This window comes from Oncorhynchus kisutch, linkage group LG22 (genome assembly GCF_002021735.2).
Source record: "Oncorhynchus kisutch isolate 150728-3 linkage group LG22, Okis_V2, whole genome shotgun sequence".
In the NCBI taxonomy this organism is placed as follows: Eukaryota; Metazoa; Chordata; class Actinopteri; order Salmoniformes; family Salmonidae; genus Oncorhynchus; species Oncorhynchus kisutch.
This window is the reverse complement of record NC_034195.2, coordinates 30986928-31008379: the sequence shown is the minus strand read 5'-3', so window position 1 is coordinate 31008379 and position 21452 is coordinate 30986928. Positions and strand designations below refer to the sequence as shown.

Genomic DNA, 21452 nt, shown 5'->3' with positions numbered 1-21452 from the left:
GGCTCTTCGCTGGCTGTGGCAGAACACTGACATTCCTGTCTTGCAGGAAATCACGTACAGAACGAGCAGTATGGCTGGTGTCATTGTCATGCTGGAGGGTCATGTCAGGATGAGCCTGCAGGAAGGGTACCACGATGGAGGAGAATGTCTTCCCTATAACGCACAGCGTTGAGATTGCCTGCAATGACAACAAGCTCAGTCCGATGATGCTGTGACATTCCTTTGACGATAAACGCGAATCCGACAATCACCCCTGGTGAGACAAAACTGCGACTCGTCAGTGAAGTGCACTTTTTGCCAGTCCCGTCTGGTCCAGCAACAGTGGGTTTGTGCCCATAGGCAATGTTGTTGCCAGTGAAGTCTGGTGAGGACCTGCCTTACAACAGGCCTACAAGGCCTCAGTCCAGCATCTCTCAGCCTATTGCAGACAGGAGGTAGGTATGCGGTCAACAATGCTTGACTCAGGGAGGAGGACGCCCCTGCCATGCATAGTCCCATGGGATGTTGGCTATCATCAACAAGGCAACTCCTATGACTAATTGGGAATGGGACGCAAGCGTAGGATTGATCACCCTGTCGCTGGCCGCCTTTGGGGAGGGTGTATAGTGTGAAAGGCCGAAACACCCTAGGAACCAAAAGGTACACTACTGATGATGCGCTCCCCAAATTTCACCAGGCTCACTGTTCATTAACTCTTGGAAGTGCTTGCACAAAGGATAGTAACATCTCATCCTGTGTTCTTGGAATCTGCGGACAGTCTGAGCACTGATGGAGGGATTTGGCGTTCCTGGTGTAACTCGGGCAGTTGTTGTTGCCATCCTGTACCTGTCCCGCAGGTGTGATGTTCGGATGTACCGATCCTGTGCAGGTGTTGTTACATGTGGTCTGCCACTGCGAGGACGATCAGCTGTCTGTCCGGTCTCACAGTAGCGCTGTCTTAGGCACCTCACAGTACTGACATTGCAATTTTTGGCCCTGGCCACATCTGCAGTCCTCATGCCTCCTTGCAGCATGCCTAAGGCACGTTCATGCAGATGAGCAGGGACCCTGTGTATCTTTCTTTTGGTGTTTTTCCAGAGTCAGTAGAAAGGCCTCTTTAGTGTCCTAAGTTTTCAGAACTGTGACCTTAATTGCCTATTGTCTGTAAGCTGTTCGTGTCTTAATGACCCCCATATAAACTCAGCAAAAAAAGAAACGGCCCTTTTCAGGATCCTGTCTTTCAAAGAAAATTTGTAAAAATCGAAATAACTTCACAGATCTTCATTGTAAGGGTTTAAACACTTTCCCATGCTTGGTCAATGAACCATAAACAATTAATGAACATGCACAGGTGCATGAAAGACAGGATCCTGAAAAGGGCAGTTTCTTTTTTTGCTGAGTTTATATGGGGCAGCAGCATCTAATGTGCTAGTGATGGCTATTTAACAGTCTGATGGCCTTGAAAATTACCTTCTATCTCTAGGTCCCAGGTTTGATGCACCTGAACTGACCTCGCCTTCTCGATGATAGCGATGTGAACAGGCAATGGCTCGGGTGGTGGTTGTCCTTGATTATCTTTTTGGCCTTCCTGTGACAACGGGTGCTGTAGGTGGACTGGAGGGCAGGTAGTTTGTCTCCGGTGATATGTTGGGCAGACCGCGCCATCCTCTGGAAAGCCCTGTGGTTGCGGGCGGTGTAGTTGCCGTACCAGGGTTTTTGGTGCAAAGCCAAATTTCTTCAGCCTCCTTATGTTGAAGAGGCGCTGCTGTACCTTCACCACACGGTCTGTGTGGGTGGACCTTTTCAGTGATATGTACACAGAGGAACTTGAAGCGTTCCACCTTATCCACTGCGGTCCCGTCGATGTGGATAGGGGGCCCTCTGCTGTCTCCTGAAGTCCATGATCATCTCCTTTGTTTTTTTGACATTGGGTGAGAGGTTATATTCCTGGCACCACACTTCCAGGTCCCACACCTGTTAATTGAAATGCATTCCAGGTGACTACCTCATGAAGCTGGTTGAGAGAATGCCAAGAGTGTGCAAAGCTGTCATTAAAGCAAAGGGTGGCCACATTGAAGAATTTGTTTGAAGAACACTTTTTTGGTTACTACATGATTCCATGTGTGTTATTTCATAGTTTTGATGTATTCATTATTATTCTACAAAGTGGAAAATAGTACAAATTACATTTAAAAGAACCTGGAATGAGTAGGTGTGTCCAAACCTTTGACTGGTACTGTATATCTGGGAAAACTTTGGAACAGATAGCCAACATTTTTTTTAAATACCGTCGGTATAGGGGTGGAGATAGCCAAAAATCCTGAGGCCGTAGTTCATCCACCTGGGAGAAACAGCCAACTTCTTTACTGTGGTTCTGGACTAGAGGAGAGACCAAGAGAGGAATGGGTGTAGTCTTCAATTGAGCTATGACATGTCATGTGTATATGTTGGCTCGGGAACTGTGTGACTCACATGTGGGTAAAGAGGGTAATGCAGGTTCATGCGAAGCTGAGCTGTAGAGCTGCCACACCAGTCCTCAAAGGTATGGAGATTAGCCTGTCCCTTATACTGGGGGGGGAACACATGACAGTTTGATCCCATAATAACACCCCCTCTGTCCATCACACACACAACACCTGTTAGCAAGACAGTTTTATTTATTCTTTATTTAACTAGGCAAGTCAGTTAGGAACAAATTCTTATTTACAATGACGGCCTAAGAACAGTGGGTTAACTGCCTTGTTCAGGGGCAGAACGACAGATTTTTACCTTGTCAGCTCGGGGACTCGATCTAGCAACCTTGCGGTTACTGGCCCAACGCACTAAACACTAGGCTACCTGCCACCCCAGTTATCTGAGCTGTGTGAGAGAGTGTGTGAGAATTAAGCAGGTCAGATCCAAAGCCTCTAAGGGAGGAGCTGTCTTCAGCTAACAGCAGAGAAGCTAATGATTGGTCATTAGCTTGGTGGCTGCAGTCGCTTAGCTTGGTGACAACTAGTCCCAATGTGGCCATGATTTATTCCACAGATGGAAACTAAACACCCCTAGTCTCTCACGAATGTAGGATAAAATTATATTTTAACTTACTCTACCAAAGTCTAAAAAAAGTTGCTAAAACACGTGACAAAAGGAAGAAAGGAAGAACGGCATGTGAACGGCCAGCCGGGCAAATGGCTGGAGCTTTTGGTAGAAAAATAAGATAGAGAAGGCTGAGAAGACAGCCGTGTTGATATGTGACATTTCTCTGACATAGCGCAATGCTCGTCTATTTTTAATGTGAAGCTCTTTGAGTTGTCTGACAAACTGCACGATTGTGATTGGCTTGAAAAAGTAGGTCAAACAATAGTTACTAGTTTTATATTTGGGTAACTGAGTGTACAAATCATTTGAAAAATATTGTTTTTAAAGTATACATTTTCTTTAACCCTACCACCCCTCCCCCTAATTGGAGTAAACTAATGGACAACAACACTTAGGCTTCTACTTCCAGCTTACATACGTTTCACAGACACTATTTATTAGTGTCTTTTTAAATCCCATCCTTCAGCTCCCCTCAACTCTTCCCATCTATCTCTGAAAACCATCCAGTTTTGATATCTAATTGCAATGTATGTTTTAACGGTGCTGTTTCAAAAGTTCTGAACCTTTCCATTCTCATAGTTTCTACAGACTCTAAATAAAAAATTAACATTTTCACTAAGAGTATTGTTATTGATAGATTGACTATGGCTTTAAGTCACCCGGCAATGCTATTTGATATATTAGCTCCAGGTTTTTTTTGTTGCCATTCCTGAACCTGCGACCAGAAACAAGCTACATATAGGCAGTACCAAAACAAGTGATCTAATTAGTCGGTCTTCGCAGCTAAATCTGCAGAGCTGGGATGGTTGTATCCCCATATGCATAACATTCTATTGGTTGCAAGAATTTTGCATAATAATTGAAATTGCAAAACTTGGTTTTGTGCATCAGTTCATAAACTGTGCCATGGAAGCGGCACATCGAACATTTCTTCCCAACTACTTCAGCAACCTGTCAATTTTTTGCTCCTTAAATTAAACGGGTATACTTTTATTTATTTATCACAATTTGCTTTAACCAATGTCTTCAATGCAGGGCTTACAGACGAGATCCTTACATTCTCCCACTTGCCTCCATTTTTGCACTATTGCTGCAATCAGTTAATTATAATTTTGGATAGATCAGACATTTCCATATACAGTGAACAAAAATCTAAACTCAACATGCAAAGTGTTGAGCTAAAATAAAAGATTCACAGACATGTTCCATACACACAAAAATATAATTTCTCTCAAATTGTGCACACATTTGTTTACATCCCTGTTAGTGAGCATTCCTCCTTTGCCAATCCATCCACAGGACAGATGTGGCATATCACAAAGCTGATTAAACAGCACCTCGTGTAGGGAACAATAAACGGCCACTCTAAAATGTGCAGTTTTGTCACAACACAATGCCACAGATATCTCAAGATTTGAGGGAGTGTGCAATTGGATTGCTGACTGCAGGAACGTCCACCAGAGTTGTTGCCAGAGAACTGAATGGTCATTTCTCTACCATAAGCCGTCAATTTAGAGAAACGGCCTCACAACCGCTGACCACCTTTATGGCATTGTGTGGGCGAGCGGTTTGCTGATTTCAATGGTGTAAACAGAGTGCCCCATGGTGGCGGTGGGATTATGGTATGGGCAAGCATAAGCTACGGACAACACACACAATTGAATTGTATCGACAAGAATTTGAATGCACAAAAGATACCATGCCATTCATCTGCCGCCATCGCCTCATGTTTCAGCATGATAATAAAACGGCCCTGTCGCAAGGATCTATACACATTTCCTGGAAGCTGAAAATGTCCCAGTTCTTCCATGGCCTGCATACTCACCAGACATGTCACAGGTTGAGCATGTTGTGGAAATTCTGGATCGACGAGTACGACAGGGTGTTCCAGTTCCCGTCAATATCCAGCAACTTCGCACAGCCATTGAAGAGGAGTGGGACAACATTCCACAGGCCACAATCAACAGCCTGCTCAACTCTATGCGAAGGAGATGTCACACTGCATGATGGCAGACAGAACCAGTCAGTATCTGGTGTTATTCTGATCCACACCCCTACCTTTTTAAAAAAAGGTATCTATGACCAACTCATGCATATCTGTATTCCTAGTCATGTAACATCCATAGATTAGGGCCTAATTAATTTATTTCAATTGACTGATTTCCTTATATGAACTGTAACGCAGTAAAATCTTTGAATATTGTTGGATGTTGCATTTATATTTTTGTTAGCTGCATGTGTGACCCATTTATGATCTCATTAACATGTTTTGTTTTTGTGCACCTGGCTACCGTGTCAGCGTGCACTGCGCCCGGCCCACCACAGGAGTCGCTAGTGTGCACCGGGACAGCAACATCCCTGCAGGCCAAACGCTCCCCTAACCCGGACTTCGTGACAGAGCCTGGACTCAAACCAGGATCTCTAGCGGCACAGCTAGCACTGCGATGCAGTGGCTTAGACCACTGTGCCACTCGGGAGGCCAAGCCCTGTATTTCTAGCCCCTTGATATTATTGTTGGATCTGATTTTAATGTTAGCTAGTGGACAACCCTGTTTTACTCCTCTTGACAATTTAATACTTTCTGAGAAGTAGCCATTATTTACTATTTCACACCCGGGGTCGGTATAATAACTTTAACCCATAGTACAGTATAAGAGATTCTCCAAAATTAAAATAGTCCAGGCATTTATATATAAACAAGGACTTTTCAAAAATCAGCTATGAATAACAGATTTGGTTTACCACATTTTTCATGTTGTATTGTTTCCAGAATAATATTGGACAATACCTTCAAGTCTATGCATTTTGCTAGAATTATTGCATCACAACGCTGAAGTGTAAGGGTTCTCCAGTTGTTTTTTTAGGTGGACTCGATCTTTCTATTTACCACCTTGGTTCTGTTTCAGTAATAGTGAAATCAGACTTTCTTGCTGCCTATCTGATAGTCAACCAATTTTATAGGAGTGGTTGAAAAAGGTTTCTCCGGACTTAAAGGATTTAACTGTATCAAGAAGTTCCTCTTCTGTAATGTGGCCTTCACGTCAGTCTTTCTGTACAGCTCATTTTATACGATAAATAGAAGAAAAATAATTCTTACAATTAACATCAGTTAGTAGAGACTGAAGAGACAAACGAAAACATATGCTTCAAGAACTTTGCTTCCTCTTTCAAAATAGTGTCAGGCTGTCTATGGGGGTGCCACAGGGTTCAATTCTCAGGACGACTCCTCTGTATATATCAATGATGTTGCTCTTGCTGTGGGTGATTCCCTGATCCACCTCTACGCAGACGACACCATTCTGTATACTTCCGGCCCATCCTTGGACACTGTGCTATCTAACCTCCAAACGAGCTTCAACGCCATACAACACTCCTTCCGTGGCCTCCAACTGCTCTTAAAACGCTAGTAAAACCAAATGCATGCTTTTCAACTGTTCGCTGCCTGCACCCGCATGCCCGACTAGCATCACCACCCTGGATGGTTCCGACCTAGAATGTGTGGACATCTATAAGTACCTAGGTGTCTGGCTAGACTGTAAACTCTCCTTCCAGACTCATATCAAACATCTCCAATCTAAAATCAAATCTAAAGCCGGCTTTCTATTCCGCAACAAAGCCTCCTTCACTCACACCGCCAAACTTACCCTAGTAAAACTGACTATCCTACAGATCCTCGACTTCGGCGATGTCATCTACAAAATAGCTTCCAACACTCTACTCAGCAAACTGGATGCAGTTTATCACAGTGCCATCCGTTTTGTTACTAAAGCACCTTATACCACCCACCACTGTGACCTGTATGCTCTAGTCGGCTGGCCCTCGCTACATATTCGTCGCCAGACCCACTGGCTCCAGGTCATCTACAAGTCCATGCTAGGTAAAGCTCCGCCTTATCTCAGTTCACAATGGCAACACCCACCCGTAGCACGTGCTCCAGCAGGTGTCTCACTGATCATCCCTAAAGCCAACACCTCATTTGGCCGCCTTTCGTTCCAGTACTCTGCTGCCTGTGACTGGAACGAATTGCAAAAATCGCTGAAGTTGGAGACTTTTATCTCCCTCACCAACTTCAAACATCTGCTATCTGAGCAGCTAACCGATCGCTGCAGCTGTACATAGTCTATTGGTAAATAGCTCACCCAATTTTACCTTCCTCATCCCCATACTGTTTTTATTTATTTACTTTTCTGCTCTTTTGCACACCAATATCTCTACCGGTACATGACCATCTGATCATTTATCACTCCAGTGTTAATCTGCAAAATTGTATTTATTCGCCTACCTCCTCATGCCTTTTGCACACAATGTATAGACTCTTTTTTTCTACTGTGTTATTGACTTGTTAATTGTTTACTCCATGTGTAACTCTGTGTTGTCTGTTCACACTGCTATGCTTTATCTTGGCCAGGTCGCAGTTGTAAATGAGAACTTGTTCTCAACTAGCCTACCTGGTTAAATAAAGGTGAAATATAAAAATAAAAACAGTCATTTGTAACAAGTTACTGTTAATTATTTTGGGGAGCATTTCTACATTTGAAGATTTTGTTTAAATCCCCATATTCCAGCCAGTTTGCCTTATTTTTATAATATATTACACTTGATCTTTCTGGAATAAGTTCCTCCATTTATTTTTATGCCAACTTTCTGTGCCTCTATGGTACCATTTTTATTGAATTCCATCTATTGTTAGTTCCTCCATTTCATGACAAACTTACCAGTTGAATCCAGGTGAAAGCTATGATCCCTTGATGTTAAATCCACTTCAAATCAGTGTAGATGAAGGGGAGGAGACCGGTTAAAGAAGGATTTTTAATCCTTGAGATATGGATTGTGTACCATTGAGGGTAAATTTGCCTTTTAACGAGGTATGGTAGTAGCTGCCAGGTGCACTGGTTTAAGTGTGTCATGAACTGCAACGCTGCCGGGTTTTCACGCTCAACAGTTTTCAGTGTGTATATCAAGTATGATCCACCACCCAAAGGACACCCAGCCAACTTAACTGTGAGAAGCATTGGAGTGAACATTGGCCAGGATCCCTGAGGAATGCATGACACCTTGTAGTCCATGCCCAGACAAATTAAGGCTGTTATGATGGCAAAAGGGGGTTCTAAATCGATTAGGAAGGTGTTGCTAATGTTTTCTAGACTCTGTATGGCTGAGGAATATGTAATGCGCCCAAATGATATACATCTCAAAATAATAGGTCTAATGGGTGAAAAGCAAATTAAGAACATCCAATGGCTAGATAATAAAATACTGTAAAACTTTAGAGTAAGACTAAAAAACAAATGCCTTCCAATAACATGAAAGTAAAACGGGAGGTTGAAGCCTTGTGAACGAGTTCCTTATATTTTGTGTCATTAAAACCTTATTTCGGAGAGCCACACTGGTGGACAAATGGACAAATTATTTTGAAATATAACTACCAATAATTTAAGGAAAGTGGCCTATAGCAGGTGCTCCCAAACGTTTTCACTCAGGGCCCCGCTTCCAGCATTGGGGAACATCCCACGCACCCCTATCACCAAAGCACCTGTTCACACCGCTCATTGGTGGAGAGAATTTTGCAAGAATATTTTGCAGTTACAGCTCATTTTCTTGCATTTCTATACATTTTGCCATATCTAATTTTATTTAACTAGACAAGTTAGTAAAGAACAAATTCTTATTTACAATGACAGCCTACCAAAAGGACACAAAAATGTAAAATAAAAAAATAGAACACACCACAACAGAGACCTAAGAACACAACATAGCATGGCAGCAACACAACATGGTAGCAGCACAAAACATGGTACAAACATTATTGGGCACAGACAACAGCAAAGAGCAATAAGGTAGAGACAACACATCACGTGAAGCAGCCACAACTGTCAGTAAGAGTGTCCATGATTGAGTCCCAATGAAGAGACGGAGATAAAAAAAATTAAAAGTCCAGTCGGAATGTTTTTTGCAGCTTGTTCCAGTCGCTAGCTGCAGCGAACTGAAAAGAGGAGCGACCCAGGGATGTGCGCTTCTCGGACCTTTAACAGAATGTGACTGGCAGAACGGTTGTTGTATGTGGAGGATGAGGGCTGCAGTAGTCATCTCAGATAGTGGGGAATGACGCCTTAGAGGGTTTTATAAATAAGCATTAACCAGTGGGTCTTGCGACAGGTATACAGAGATAACCAGTTTACAGAGGAGTATAGAGTGCAGTGATGTGTCCTATAAGGAGCCGAATGGTAAAGAAACAGCTAGCCATTAGAGAACACCCTTACTTGCCGATCTATAAATTATGTCTCCGTAATCTAGCATGGCAGGATGGTCATCTGAATCAGGGTTATTCTGGCAGCTGGGGTGAAAAGGGGAGCGATTACCGTAGAGGAAACCAAGTCTAGATTTAATTTTAGCATGCAGCTTTGGTATGTGCTGAGAGAAGGGCAGTGTACCGTCTAGCCATAATCCCAAGTACTTGTACGAGGTGACTACCTGAAGCTAAACACTCAGAGGAAGTAATCACACCGGTGGGAGAGGGGCACTCTTCTTACCAAACCACATGACCTTTGTTTTGGAGGTGTTCAGAACAAGGTTAAGGGCAGAGAAAGCTTGTTGGATATTAAGAAAGATTTTGGTGTAGAGCGTTTAACACAAACCCAGAGAGGGGCCAGCTAAGTATAAGACAATCATCTGCATGTAAAATGGATGAACGAGCTTCCTACTGCTGAGCTATGTTGTTGGTGTAAATTGAGAAGCACGTGGGGCCTAGGATGGAGCCTTGGGTTACTCCCTTGGTGACAGGCAGTGGTTGAGACCGCAGATGTTCTGATTTTATACACTGCACTCATTGAGGGAGCTAGTTTGAAAACCAGGCCAAAGACCACTCAGAGACACCAATACTCTCACAAAAACAAAATGGTCAAAAGTATCAAAAGCTTTGGCCAAGTCAATAAAAATAACAGCACAACATTGCTTAGAATCAAGGGCAATAGTGACATTGAGGACCTAAGGTTGCAGTGTCACATCCATAGCCTGAGCAGAAACCAGATTGCATACCTGAGAGAATATTATAGAACCCGAGAAAGCCAGTCAGTTGATTATTGACAAGTTTTTCCTACACTTTTGATAAACAGGGCAAAATAGAAATTGGCCTATAAAACAGTTAGGATCCATTTGATCTCCCCTTTAAATAAAGGACACAGTGGCTGACTTCCAAGCAATGGGAACCTCCCCAGAGAGGAGAGACAGGGGCAGCAACCTATCATCACCAAGCCTTAAAGAGAAAAAGGGTCAAGTTTAAGGAGCTCCTTCAGCACCTCGGACTCTGACTGCCTGCAGGGAGAAACTTTGTAGCAAAGCGGGGGGGGAGCTGTGAGGAGGGTTTATTCTCCAGGTCTTTAACCGTTTTGAAGAACTTCTTTGAGTTAGACTCACAGAGAGAGAACTGCTCCTTAAAGGAACTAACTTTGTCCTTCCGGATAGCCTGAGTGCACTTACTTCTCATTTGCCTGAACGAGAGCCAGTCAGCCTGAGTATGAATGTGCCGAGCCTTTCACCAAATGGAGTTCTTGAGGTGGAGTAACTGCCAGATCATGGTCATACCAGGGACTGAACAGGTTTTTAATTCTCATTTTCTTTAGGGGCGTGTGTTTGTTAACAATACCACTGAAAATATCAAAGAAGAAGGTCCAAGAGTCTCCGACAGAGGGGATCAAGCTGATTCTATACCAATTTACAGAGGCCAGGACATTAAGGAAGGCTTGCTCATTAAAGTTTTTATAGCAAGTGTCTGACAAAGCAGGAGAGGTCATTTCACTGAGCAGCCATTACAAACACAGGCTGTAAAACAGTGATCACAAAGGTCATTACAGAAAAAAAACTGATGCCTATCAGGATTATTTGTGAGGATAACATCAAGTAGAGTAGCCTTGTCTGGGTGTTTGGAGTCATACCTTGTGGGATTGGTAATCTCAGAAAGATTTAGGGAGTCCCATTGCTTTAGGACTTGGTCAGGTGGTTTCAGCATGCCCCAGTTTAGGTCACCTACCTGGACAATTGCAGACTTAGTGGAAGGGGCCAGGAGAGAGCTAAGGGCATTTAGGGTACAGGCCGGTGCTGATGGTGGACAATAGCACCCAGCAACAGTCAACAAAGAGCTATTTGAAAGTTTAATGCTTAAAACCAGAAATTCTAATTGTTTGGGGACAGACTTCGTGGAGACAACCAAGCACTGAAGATGTTCCTTGGCAAAGACTGCCACTTTGGAAGATCTATCTTGCCCAAAAAAAAAATATACAGAAAGGTTAACATCAGTTTTCAAAACTCTCTTCCTTAACTACATCTCAGTAATGACCAACACATCTGCATTGGAGCTATGAACCCAAACCTTAAATTGATATATTTTAAGCAATAGGCTTCTAGTGTTAACATGCAGAAAATCCATGCTTTGAAGCAGATATCAGAGCACAAGTCAGAATTGGGGCTAGCAACAGTAGATGGGCCAGGGTGTATGGGCACATTTTCAGATATCACCAGCAATAATACAATCAGGGCACGGCCGAGGACAGGGAGAGCTCTCCAGTGTTGATTTATGACATTTGAATTTGCATTAGATAGCAACAAGATCATATTGTACAAGTTCATCTGGTAACATCAAATACAAAGCCGGCAGGAGGTGGTTAGAATAGGACGGGAGGCAAAAGAGTCCGTGTCCCACGGTTGGGTAAACAGGCAAGTTCATAGTCAAAGCATGCAGGGGTCATGAGGTAAATAGCATAAAGCACAAGAAAGAAAACAACTTGGGGCCATTGTAAGTTCAGAGTCACTTGCCACAACAGTGTGTGTGTGCTGGAGGCAAGCAAAAGCTTGGGAGAGAGGGTGGGGGGGGGGGGGGGGGGACAGTCCAGGACAGATAGTGAACAGATCGCCAGGTGGAATCCAAGTAGGAGTGCAGCAGGCAATGAGAGTAGGTGTCACACGTCCTTGGGAGAAGCTTTTTTCAGGAGGCAGATTCTTTGTAGAAAATCCCAGCTAGTTAGCAAGTCTCATTTTGAAGAGGTTGTAAATCATCTCTTCAGTTTCGGCGAATGTTTCTTTACGACGTCCAAATAAAGTTGTCCTGTGGCTGTTGTATTCTGGAGATTGCGAGGATATTTTCTGATGTGATCAAAGCAACAGTACTGTTTCTTTGAGGTAATTTACAATTACTGGCTGCATATCAGTTCAAAATAGAGATGAATCCAGGGGTACTGTATTGTAATAACCTCTGCACAGATGGAGGGTGCTTCAAAAGGCATTTGGGTGGGGGAGGCTGTGAAACTCTCCTGCCATTGTTAGGCTAAAAGTCTGAGTTTCTCACTTCACACCCAAGTGCCAATTGATCTGTTATGTCCTAGCAAGCTCAGTAGCCTTAATTTAGCATTCAGTCCTTATAAAATGAAAACGTATCACTGTCATTTATTTAGCTGACATGGGCTAGCTAATGTGTATTCATATGATATTTGAGTGAATAAAAATGTACAGAAAGTTTAGGCTTGGTGTTTTTAACTTTACAATGTCGTTTTGTAAATTTAGTCCATTGTAATTACGTCTGTCTTACAACAATATATCCTTATATTAATTAAACACAGAGTGAAGGATGCAGAGGATTTTGATGAGGTTTGAGAGCCACCCCTCACCCCAGCAAGCACACCCTGCAGGTCAAGGTCTTCACCCCCCCACTGATATGTCAATCACCGCATCTGATGGTTCTACATCCACTTTTCATAGACCTCTTGAAAAAGAAATTAAGCGCTTGTGTTACCATTTGTCCTAACAGCATCGATTTCCCCAAGACCAAGGTAAACATGACAAAGACAGCGGAGAGGGGGACCATACGTTGGATCAGGACTAACAAGGTGCTTTTTGTGAAATGGAAGGACACCAGAGAAGTAACTCACCACACAGCATAAGGCATTCAATAACAACCATGTCTCAAGGAGGGAGAAAAAGGAAGAAATAAACCCCATTCCTGTGAAGGACTACAATGCAAGCATCTGATAGGCTCCTACCAGGTCCTCCACAAGACCAGGAAATGGTACAATACTTTTTTTTAACCACGTTGTGGACATTGACACAGTAAATTATTTAATTCTCCAAAAGCAGATGGCCAAAACAAAAAAAAGGTCAAACCTCTCTCTCCCAGTTCCCTCTGAACATTTCGGAATCAGCCGATTAGCTAAAAATGCCAACATCGGCATGTGAAAAAACGATGTAAAAGCTGACGTGCATACCTATATAACGTAGGTACATGACGTAATGACGACATGTTAAATGTTGCACTACACGTGCAACACAGCATTCCTAACCCACAATGTCTGCTGTGTGGCTCAAGCAGTCAACAAGTCGAGCAGTCATTTGAAAGAGTAAGAACATTTCAGCGAGATCAGGCAAAAGTCGAAATCCATTAACGGCAAGATAATGGATTCAATGCCCTTGACAATCAACGGTTTTCTGTCGTGGAGGAAGTTGGCTTTCGCAACTGGTCGAGCACCGGTACACACCAACGTTACCAAGCACCCTGTTGTTCAGATGTCGCCCTACCGGAGTTACACAGTAATAGCGTCACTGCTATTAGCTTCATGACATACATACTATTTAACACCGTTTGAGTCGGAGTGTGAAAAAGATACAGTAGCACTGTCAAAGCTGTACAAAAAGTCTGCAAACATCGGGAACGAACGATGTGTTTACAATACCACATTGGTAATAAAGCATTATTAGTTCGACCGCAACTTCTGGGGTAGCTAGCTAGCTTTAGTTTGGTACCTAGCTAGCACCAATACAACCAGCCTGAAAATAATGACCAGTAGAAAGTGCAGTCATTTTCATTATTCTTAGCAATGATTTAGAAATCCTTGTATGTATTAGCTAGGTAGCCACTTGTTGTTCGCCTATTGAAATTGAACTCCTGTTTATGAAAATAAATAGCTAGCCAGCTACTTAACTGTTGCCCAAAGCTAACGTTATAAGCAGCCAGTTAGCTTCATCTGGCTAGTGATGCTCGACCGGACCGGGTTGTGTTGTGAGGCTAGTCACAATAGTGTAAATTTGCAGTTTCCCTTCAAAATACATGTAAAAGTGATGCAGATGGTTACAATTGGTGGAATCATGACATATTTAGACTAGATCATGTTAAACAAGGTTGGAATCTGAAGCAATGAAATGGGATATCAATCTACTCGGTGACACCCACAGAACACAACTGTGAAGAGTTCATGCGAATATTAGCGCTGTAGTGCTTATCGCGGGACTGTGACGGTGTGAAATTACCTCCCCAGTCAGCCCATTGTGTGTATTCTTTTAGGCAGAGTTACTCTGTCCAGTGTCTGTTCTTTTGTCCATCTTAATCTTTTATTGGCAAGTCAGATATGGCTTTGTAATTGCAACTCTGCCTAGAAGGCCAGCATCCCAGATTTGCTTCTTCACTGTTGTTTATTTTACCTTTATTTAACTAGGCAAGTCAGTTAAGAACAAATTCTTATTTTCAATGGCAGCCTTGGAACAGTGGGTTAACCGCCTTGTTCAGGGAACTATTTAATGAAGCTGCCAGTTGGGGACTTGTGAGGCGTCTGTTTCTCAAACTAGACACTAATGTACTTGTCATCTTGCTCAGTTGTGCACCGGGGCCTCCCACTCTTTCTATTCTGGTTAGAGCTTTTTTGGGAAGGGAGTAGTCCACAGCGTTGTACGAGATCTTCAGTTTCTTGGAAATTTCTCGCATGGAATAGCATTCATTTCTCAAGAATAGACCGACGCGTTTCAGAAGAAAGGTCGTTGTTTCTGTCCATTTTGAGCCTGTAATCGAACACACTAATGCTGATGCTCCAGATACTCAACTAGTCTAAAGAAGGCCAGTTTTATTGCTTCTTTAATCAGAACAGTTTTCAGCTGTGCTAACATAATTGCAAAAGGGTTCTCTAATGATCCGTTAGCCTTTTAAAATTATAAACTTGGATTAGCTAACACAACATGCCATTGGAACACAGGAGTGATGATTGCTGATAATGGGCCTCTGTACGCTTATCTATGTAGATATTATATTTAAAAAATAATTTTTTATATATATAAATAAATAGGCCGTTTCCAGCTACAATAGTCATTTACAATGTCTACACTGTATTTCTGATCAATTTGATGTTATTTACTGGACAAAAAAAAAAGCTTTTCTTTCAAAAACAAGGACATTTTAAGTTAAAGTGGTGAAGCCTTTTATATGAGATTCTACCAACTTAGCACAGCAGCACACCATGATATAAAAGAAACATGAGGACTCCTACTTAGATTCTGCTCAAACACTGATTACTACTATACACTAGGGCCTAAATACACACACAAGGGGGGGGTGAGCAAGCCTGGGCAGGTTGTGGATGCTTCCTGTGATGTGAATAAGAGAGCGTACCTCTGGCCTCCAGGGCTGTGGGGTGTAGCTGGAACGCCAGGGTTCTGAATCCTCACTCGCATCACCTCCAAACTGGAAAACGCACAGATGAAGCAACTAATTATATTTTGTGATAACTGGTATGTGACAAATTCTTTCCCATACACACCCGTCTCCTACACGCTCTTACCCTCTTCATACTATCCCCCCCCCCCCCCCATCCTTACCAATCTCTCTTGGGTAGGAATTCTCCCGAGGCTATCCTCACTAGCAAGACTGAAACCTGCAGAGAGAGAGAGAGAGAGAGAGAGAGAGAGAGAGAGAGAGAGAGAGAGAGAGAGAGAGAGAGAGAGAGAGAGAGAGAGAGAGAGGAGGGAAGAGATTTTAGAAAGGAGAGAGACACACAATTCTAGGGTCTAGTTAAATGTTAAACCCATAGAATTAAGAATTAGAATACAAGAATGGACATAACATTCTTATGTTGGTCAGGGAGTTGGTCAACTTTGGTTTGCCAGTGCTGTGATAAGATTGTGTAAAATAATGAATGTGAAGAATTGATCTACAGTGTATAGTGCAGTCGGAAAGTATTCAGACCTGGACTTTTTCCACATTGTTACGTTACAGCCTTATTCGAAAATAAATACTTTTTAAAAATTTGTCATCACAACAAAGCAAAAACTGTTTTTGAAATTTTAGCAAATGCATTACGAATCAAAAACAGAAATATATCATTTACATAAGTATTCAGATCCTTTACTCAGTACTTTGTTGAAGCACCTCCGGCAGCAGTTGCAGCCTCGAGTCTTCTTGGGTATGACACTACAAGCTTGGCACACCTGTATTTGGAGTGTTTCTCCCATTCTTCTCTGCAGATCCTTTCAAGCTCTGTCAGGTTGGATGGGGAGTGTCGCTGCACAGCTATTTTCAGGTCTCCGCAGAGATTTTCGATTGAGACATTTAGAGCCTTGTTCTGAATTCCCTCCTGAGTTGTCTTGGCTGTGTGCTTAGGGTCATTGTCCTGTTGGAAGGTGAACCGTTGCCCCAGTCGGAGGTCCTGAACACTCTGGAGCAGGTTTTCATCAAGGATCCCTCTGTACTTTGCTCCGTTCATCTTTGCCTCAATCCTGACTAGTGTCACAGTCCCCGCTTCTGAAAAACATCCCCACAGCATGATGCTGCCACCACCATGCTTCACCGTAGGGATGGTGCCAGGTTTCCTCCAGACGTGACGCTTGGCATTCAGGCCAGAGTTCAATCTTGGTGTCATCAGACCAGAGAATCTGGTTTCTCATGGTCAGAGTCATTAGGTGCCTTTTGGTAAATTCCAAGCTGGCTGTCATGTGCCTTTTACTGAGGAGTGGCTTCCGTCTGGCCACTCTACCATAAAGGTCTGATTTGTGGAGTGTTGCAGTGATAGTTGTCCTTCTGGAAGGTTCTCATCTCCACAGAGGAACTCTGGAGCACTTTCAGGGTGACCATCGGGTTACCACCATGACCAATGCCCTTCTCCCCCGATTGCTCAGTTTGGCCGGGCGGCCAGCTCTAGGAAGAATCTTGGTGGTTCCAAACTTCTTCCATTTAAGAATGATGGCGGCCACTGTGTTCTTGGGGACCTTCAATGCTGCAGACATTTTTGGTACCCTGATCAATGGAAACAGGATGCACCGGAGCTCAATTTCAAGTCTCATAGCAAAGGGTCTAAATAGACATTAACGAGACGTGGTGTACATATTCTTTATCCCTTTACTCTTGTGTGTGTATAAGGTAGTAGTTTTGGAATTGTTAGGTTAGATTACTCGTTGGTTATGACTGCATTGTTGGAACTAGAAACACAAGCATTTCGCTACACTCGCATTAACATCTGCTAACCATGTGTATGTGACAAATACATTTGATTTGAATACTTAAGTTTATTTGTAATAGATTTTTATATCATTCTAAACCCATTTTCGCTTGGCCATTATGGGTTATTGTGTGTAGATTAATGAGGATTTTTTTAAATTAAATCCAAAAAGTTACAAAATGTGGAAAAAGTCAAGGGGTCTGAATACTTTCCAAATGCACTGTACATGTGTTAGCTAACCAGTTTTAGAGGAATGATTCCATATATTTTTCAAATGAACTGCCAATATGCCAACATTCCATTCAAACTTGCTGAAATGCAACAAGTGCTGATATTGTATCATAATAGCATTCACAGCTTCCTAGAAAACACAATTTATGAGACATTTATGGTCTGTTTACATAGAGTTGAGGCTATTTAGACAGAAAATTGGTACAAAACCCGTAAAACTATTATAATTAAATGACAATATTTTAGGTTAACTATAATTCCATTACACAATTTCTGATGCATCACATCCTTTCTATTTTCCTGCATAATTAAAAGCAGGAAATGCATAAACTGCAATTCATTCCAGACTGGTTTGGATTTATCCCAGATGGCTATCATTTAGTACAGCAACCCTAATTTGCTACAGGGGCAAGTGCCTTGCTCAAGTGCACAGACATATCTTTCACCTTGTCGGTTCTGGTAATCGAACCAGCAACCTTTCAGTTAGTGGCCCAATGCACTAACCCCTAGGCTACCTGCTGCCCCATTATGGAACTGTTAGGGATAACAGAGATCCTATTAAATTACTAGAGGGGCTATGGTTAAATCATCTGTTATCACACAATCAGCTCATAAAAAAGGAAATGACACATGCACACGAATCTAGTTAGCCACTGCCATCTGTTCAATTATCATATTCCACCGTTTGTAAAATTCATAGTCATTTGAATATAGCGCGGGGGAAATGCCCACTGCGGACAGGGTAGATATTTAAAATGTAGGTGTAGAGGCATGACGCGTTTGGAATTCCATGATCAGAACACTAAAGCTGCATGAACTGTCAAGTCTAAACCCTGTTTTTGGTAAAGCCATGGATTGGGTGAATGCATTTCATGATACTCGTTTGCTACAAAACCTTGCTAAAACAAGTAACAGCAAAGTTTCATCCCTTTGTAAAGAGTCAATGTCACCACGGAAATTGTCTCAAATTCATGTCAACGCCGCTGCAGCCCTTCAGTCAGCAGTTTGTTTGTTACACAACGTAAAAATTTAATTTAAAATACAATTTCTTTTCTCCTCTTATCAGCTGTTAGATGTGAACCAGGCTTACCTTTACTGCTCTTGGGTTAAGTTAGTCCATTTGAAAATGTTCATAAAGCTAAAATATATAGATTTATACATACAGTATATATTTTACGGTTATTTTCATGACTGTCTTCATCCATCATCGTCAGTTACACGATCATACAATTACAGCGCCAGCCCTATTTAACCCTTTGTGGTCATGGGAATTGGCCTATATGGCTAGGGATAAGGAGTCATTCCACCTTATAAAGCAAAGATTTTAAACACCCACCATTTCAGATTGTTCTGAAATTGTTAATTTTCTTAGAAACATTAGCATTCCTGCAACATTATCTTGTTGAAATAGAATTTGATCTCTTTGAAATGAACATAATGGATTAAATTTAAATGATACAATTGTAATTTATAGGATTCATATAATGTCAAGAAATAGAGTACCTAACATCCAAATTGGACAAATGTTTAGCTCATTGTTCTAAAGTTGAGTAAACGAAAGGACTGGTCAAAAGCCACCCACGGACCCCCACACCAATTCAAAGGTTTGGCGTCACAAATGTTGTTTTTGAAAGAAAAGCATATTTGTCCATTAAAACAACATATTGATCAGAAATACAGTGTAGACATTGTTAATGTTGTAAATTAATATTGTAGCGGGAAACGGCAGATTTTTTATGGAATATCTACATAGGCGAACAGAGCCCCATTATCAGCAACCATCAAACCAATTGCACGTTGTGTTAACTAATCCAAGTTTATCATTTTAAAAAGGCTAATTGATAATTAGAAAACCCTTTTGCAATTATGTTAGCACAGCTGAAAACTGTTGTACTTATTAAAGAAGCAATAAAACTAGCCTTCTTTAGACCAGTTGAGTATCTGAGGTATCAGCATTTGTTGGTTCAATTACAGGCTCAAAATGGCCAGAAACAATGACAATTCTTCTGAAACGCGTCAGTCTATTCTTGTTCTGAGAAATGAAGGCTATTCCATGTGAGAAAATGCCAAGACACTGAAGATCTCATACAGCGCTGTGTACTACACCCTTCACAGAACAGCAAAAACTGGCTCTAACAGAATAGAAAGAGTGGGAGGCCCCGGTGCACAACTGAGCAAGAGGACAAGTACATTAGAATGTCTAGTTTCAGAAACCGTCTCAATGTCAATAGTGAAGCGGCGACTCCAGGATGCTGGCCTTCTAGAGTGAGTTTTTCCCCACAAAAGAGCTTTATTACAGACATAAATACTCCTCAGTTTCATCAGCTGTCCAGGTGGCTGGTCTCAGATGATTCCGAACGTGAAGAAGCTAGATGTGGAGGTCCTGGGCTGGCATTGTTGGGCGTACTGCCAAATTCTCTAAAACGACATTGGAGGCAACTTTTGGTAGAGAAATTAACATTCAATTCTCTGGCAACAGCTCTGGTGGACATTCCTGCACTCAGCATGCCAATTGCACACTCCCTCAACTTAAGACATCTGTGGCATTGTGTTGTGTGACAAAACTGCACAGTTTAGAGCGACCTTTAAATTGGCCCCAGCAAAGTTTCACCTGTGTAATGATCAGGCTGTTTAATCAGCTTCTTGATGTGCCACGCGTCAGGTGGATAGATTATCTTGGCAAAAAGAAAAATTCTCACTAACAGGGATGTAAACAAATTTGTGCAAAGAATGTAAGACAAATGCAATTTTAGTGCATATGGAACATTTCTGGGATCTTATTTCAGCTCATGAAACATGGCACCAACATTTTACATGTTGAGTTTATATTTTTGTTCAGTGTAGTATCAGTTCTCTGTGTCTGACAAGTAGTATGGAGCTGCGGCTTGGGGGCTATTGTTAATTCATCCTATGTAATGTGGTGATGTTTTTGCTTCCCCTTTTCAGAAATAAAAAAGTAATTTCGGTAGTTGGGCTTATGTCCCATCCCACATCCTGTTATTAACAGGTTCTCACCACTAGATGCTGGTGTTCCTTCTATTAGGTTAAACAAGTTTGAATATTCGCCACCCCCTCAATTAAAAAATGGATAATTATTTACAATGGTGGCCTATCCCGGCCAAACACAGACTACGCTGGGCCAATTGTGCGCCACCCTATGGGACCCAATCACGGCCGGGTGTGATACAGCCTGGATTTGAACCAGGGACTGTAGTGATGCCCATTTCACTGAGATGTAGTGTTTTAGACAGCTGCGCCACTCGGGATAGTTTAAAAAAAAAGTACATTATTGGTTTCAGCCTGGAAGCAGTCCATGAACAAGGTATGACAGCAACCCATGATTTGGGTTTGTTGGCCACTGTTTGAAACAGGGGTTCTGAACCAGATCTAACCCCAAAAGTAACTTTTTACACTGAGTGAACAAAACATTAAGGATAGCTTCCTAAGATTGAGTTGCACACCCCCTTTTGCCCTCAAGATGGCGCCGGAGGAGATGGCCACCGTTTTACGGTCTCCTAACCAATTGTGCTATTATGTGGGTTTTTTTGCGATATTTGTAAATTATTTTGTACACTGGAGCTCCCCAGGGGTGCATGCTCAGTCCCCTCCTGTACTCCCTGTTCACCCACGACTGCATGGCCAGGCACGACTCAAACACCATCATTAAGTTCACTGACGACACAACAGTGTTAGGCCTGATCACCGCCAACGACGAGACAGCCTATAGGGAGGAGGTCAGAGACCTGGCTGGGTGGTGCCAGAATAACAACCTATCCCTCAATGTAACCAAGACTAAGGAGATGATTGTGGACTACAGGAAAAGGAGCACCGAGCACGTCCCCATTCTCATCGACGGGGCTGTAGTGGAGCAGGTTGAGAGCTTCAAATTCCTTGGTGTCCACATCATCAACAAACTAGAAT

At 42.4% G+C, this 21452-nt stretch overlaps 1 protein-coding gene across 2 annotated transcripts in view; it reads right to left on the bottom strand.

Moving 5' to 3' along the window:
* b4galnt3b (beta-1,4-N-acetyl-galactosaminyl transferase 3b) overlaps positions 1-21452 on the bottom strand; it is a 40217-nt gene that overhangs the window by 10358 nt on the left and 8407 nt on the right. Inside the window, exons 2-5 of one of the 2 annotated variants that reach the window (XM_031801736.1) lie at positions 15685-15740; positions 15479-15550; positions 2452-2547; positions 2268-2358 (exon numbers count right to left, since the gene is read on the bottom strand). In XM_031801736.1, the coding sequence (XP_031657596.1) occupies positions 2268-2358; positions 2452-2547; positions 15479-15550; positions 15685-15740 (315 nt within the window). Of the gene's footprint in view, positions 1-2267; positions 2359-2451; positions 2554-15478; positions 15551-15684; positions 15741-21452 lie in introns of those variants that run through there. The other variant, XM_031801737.1, reaches the window with a different exon arrangement.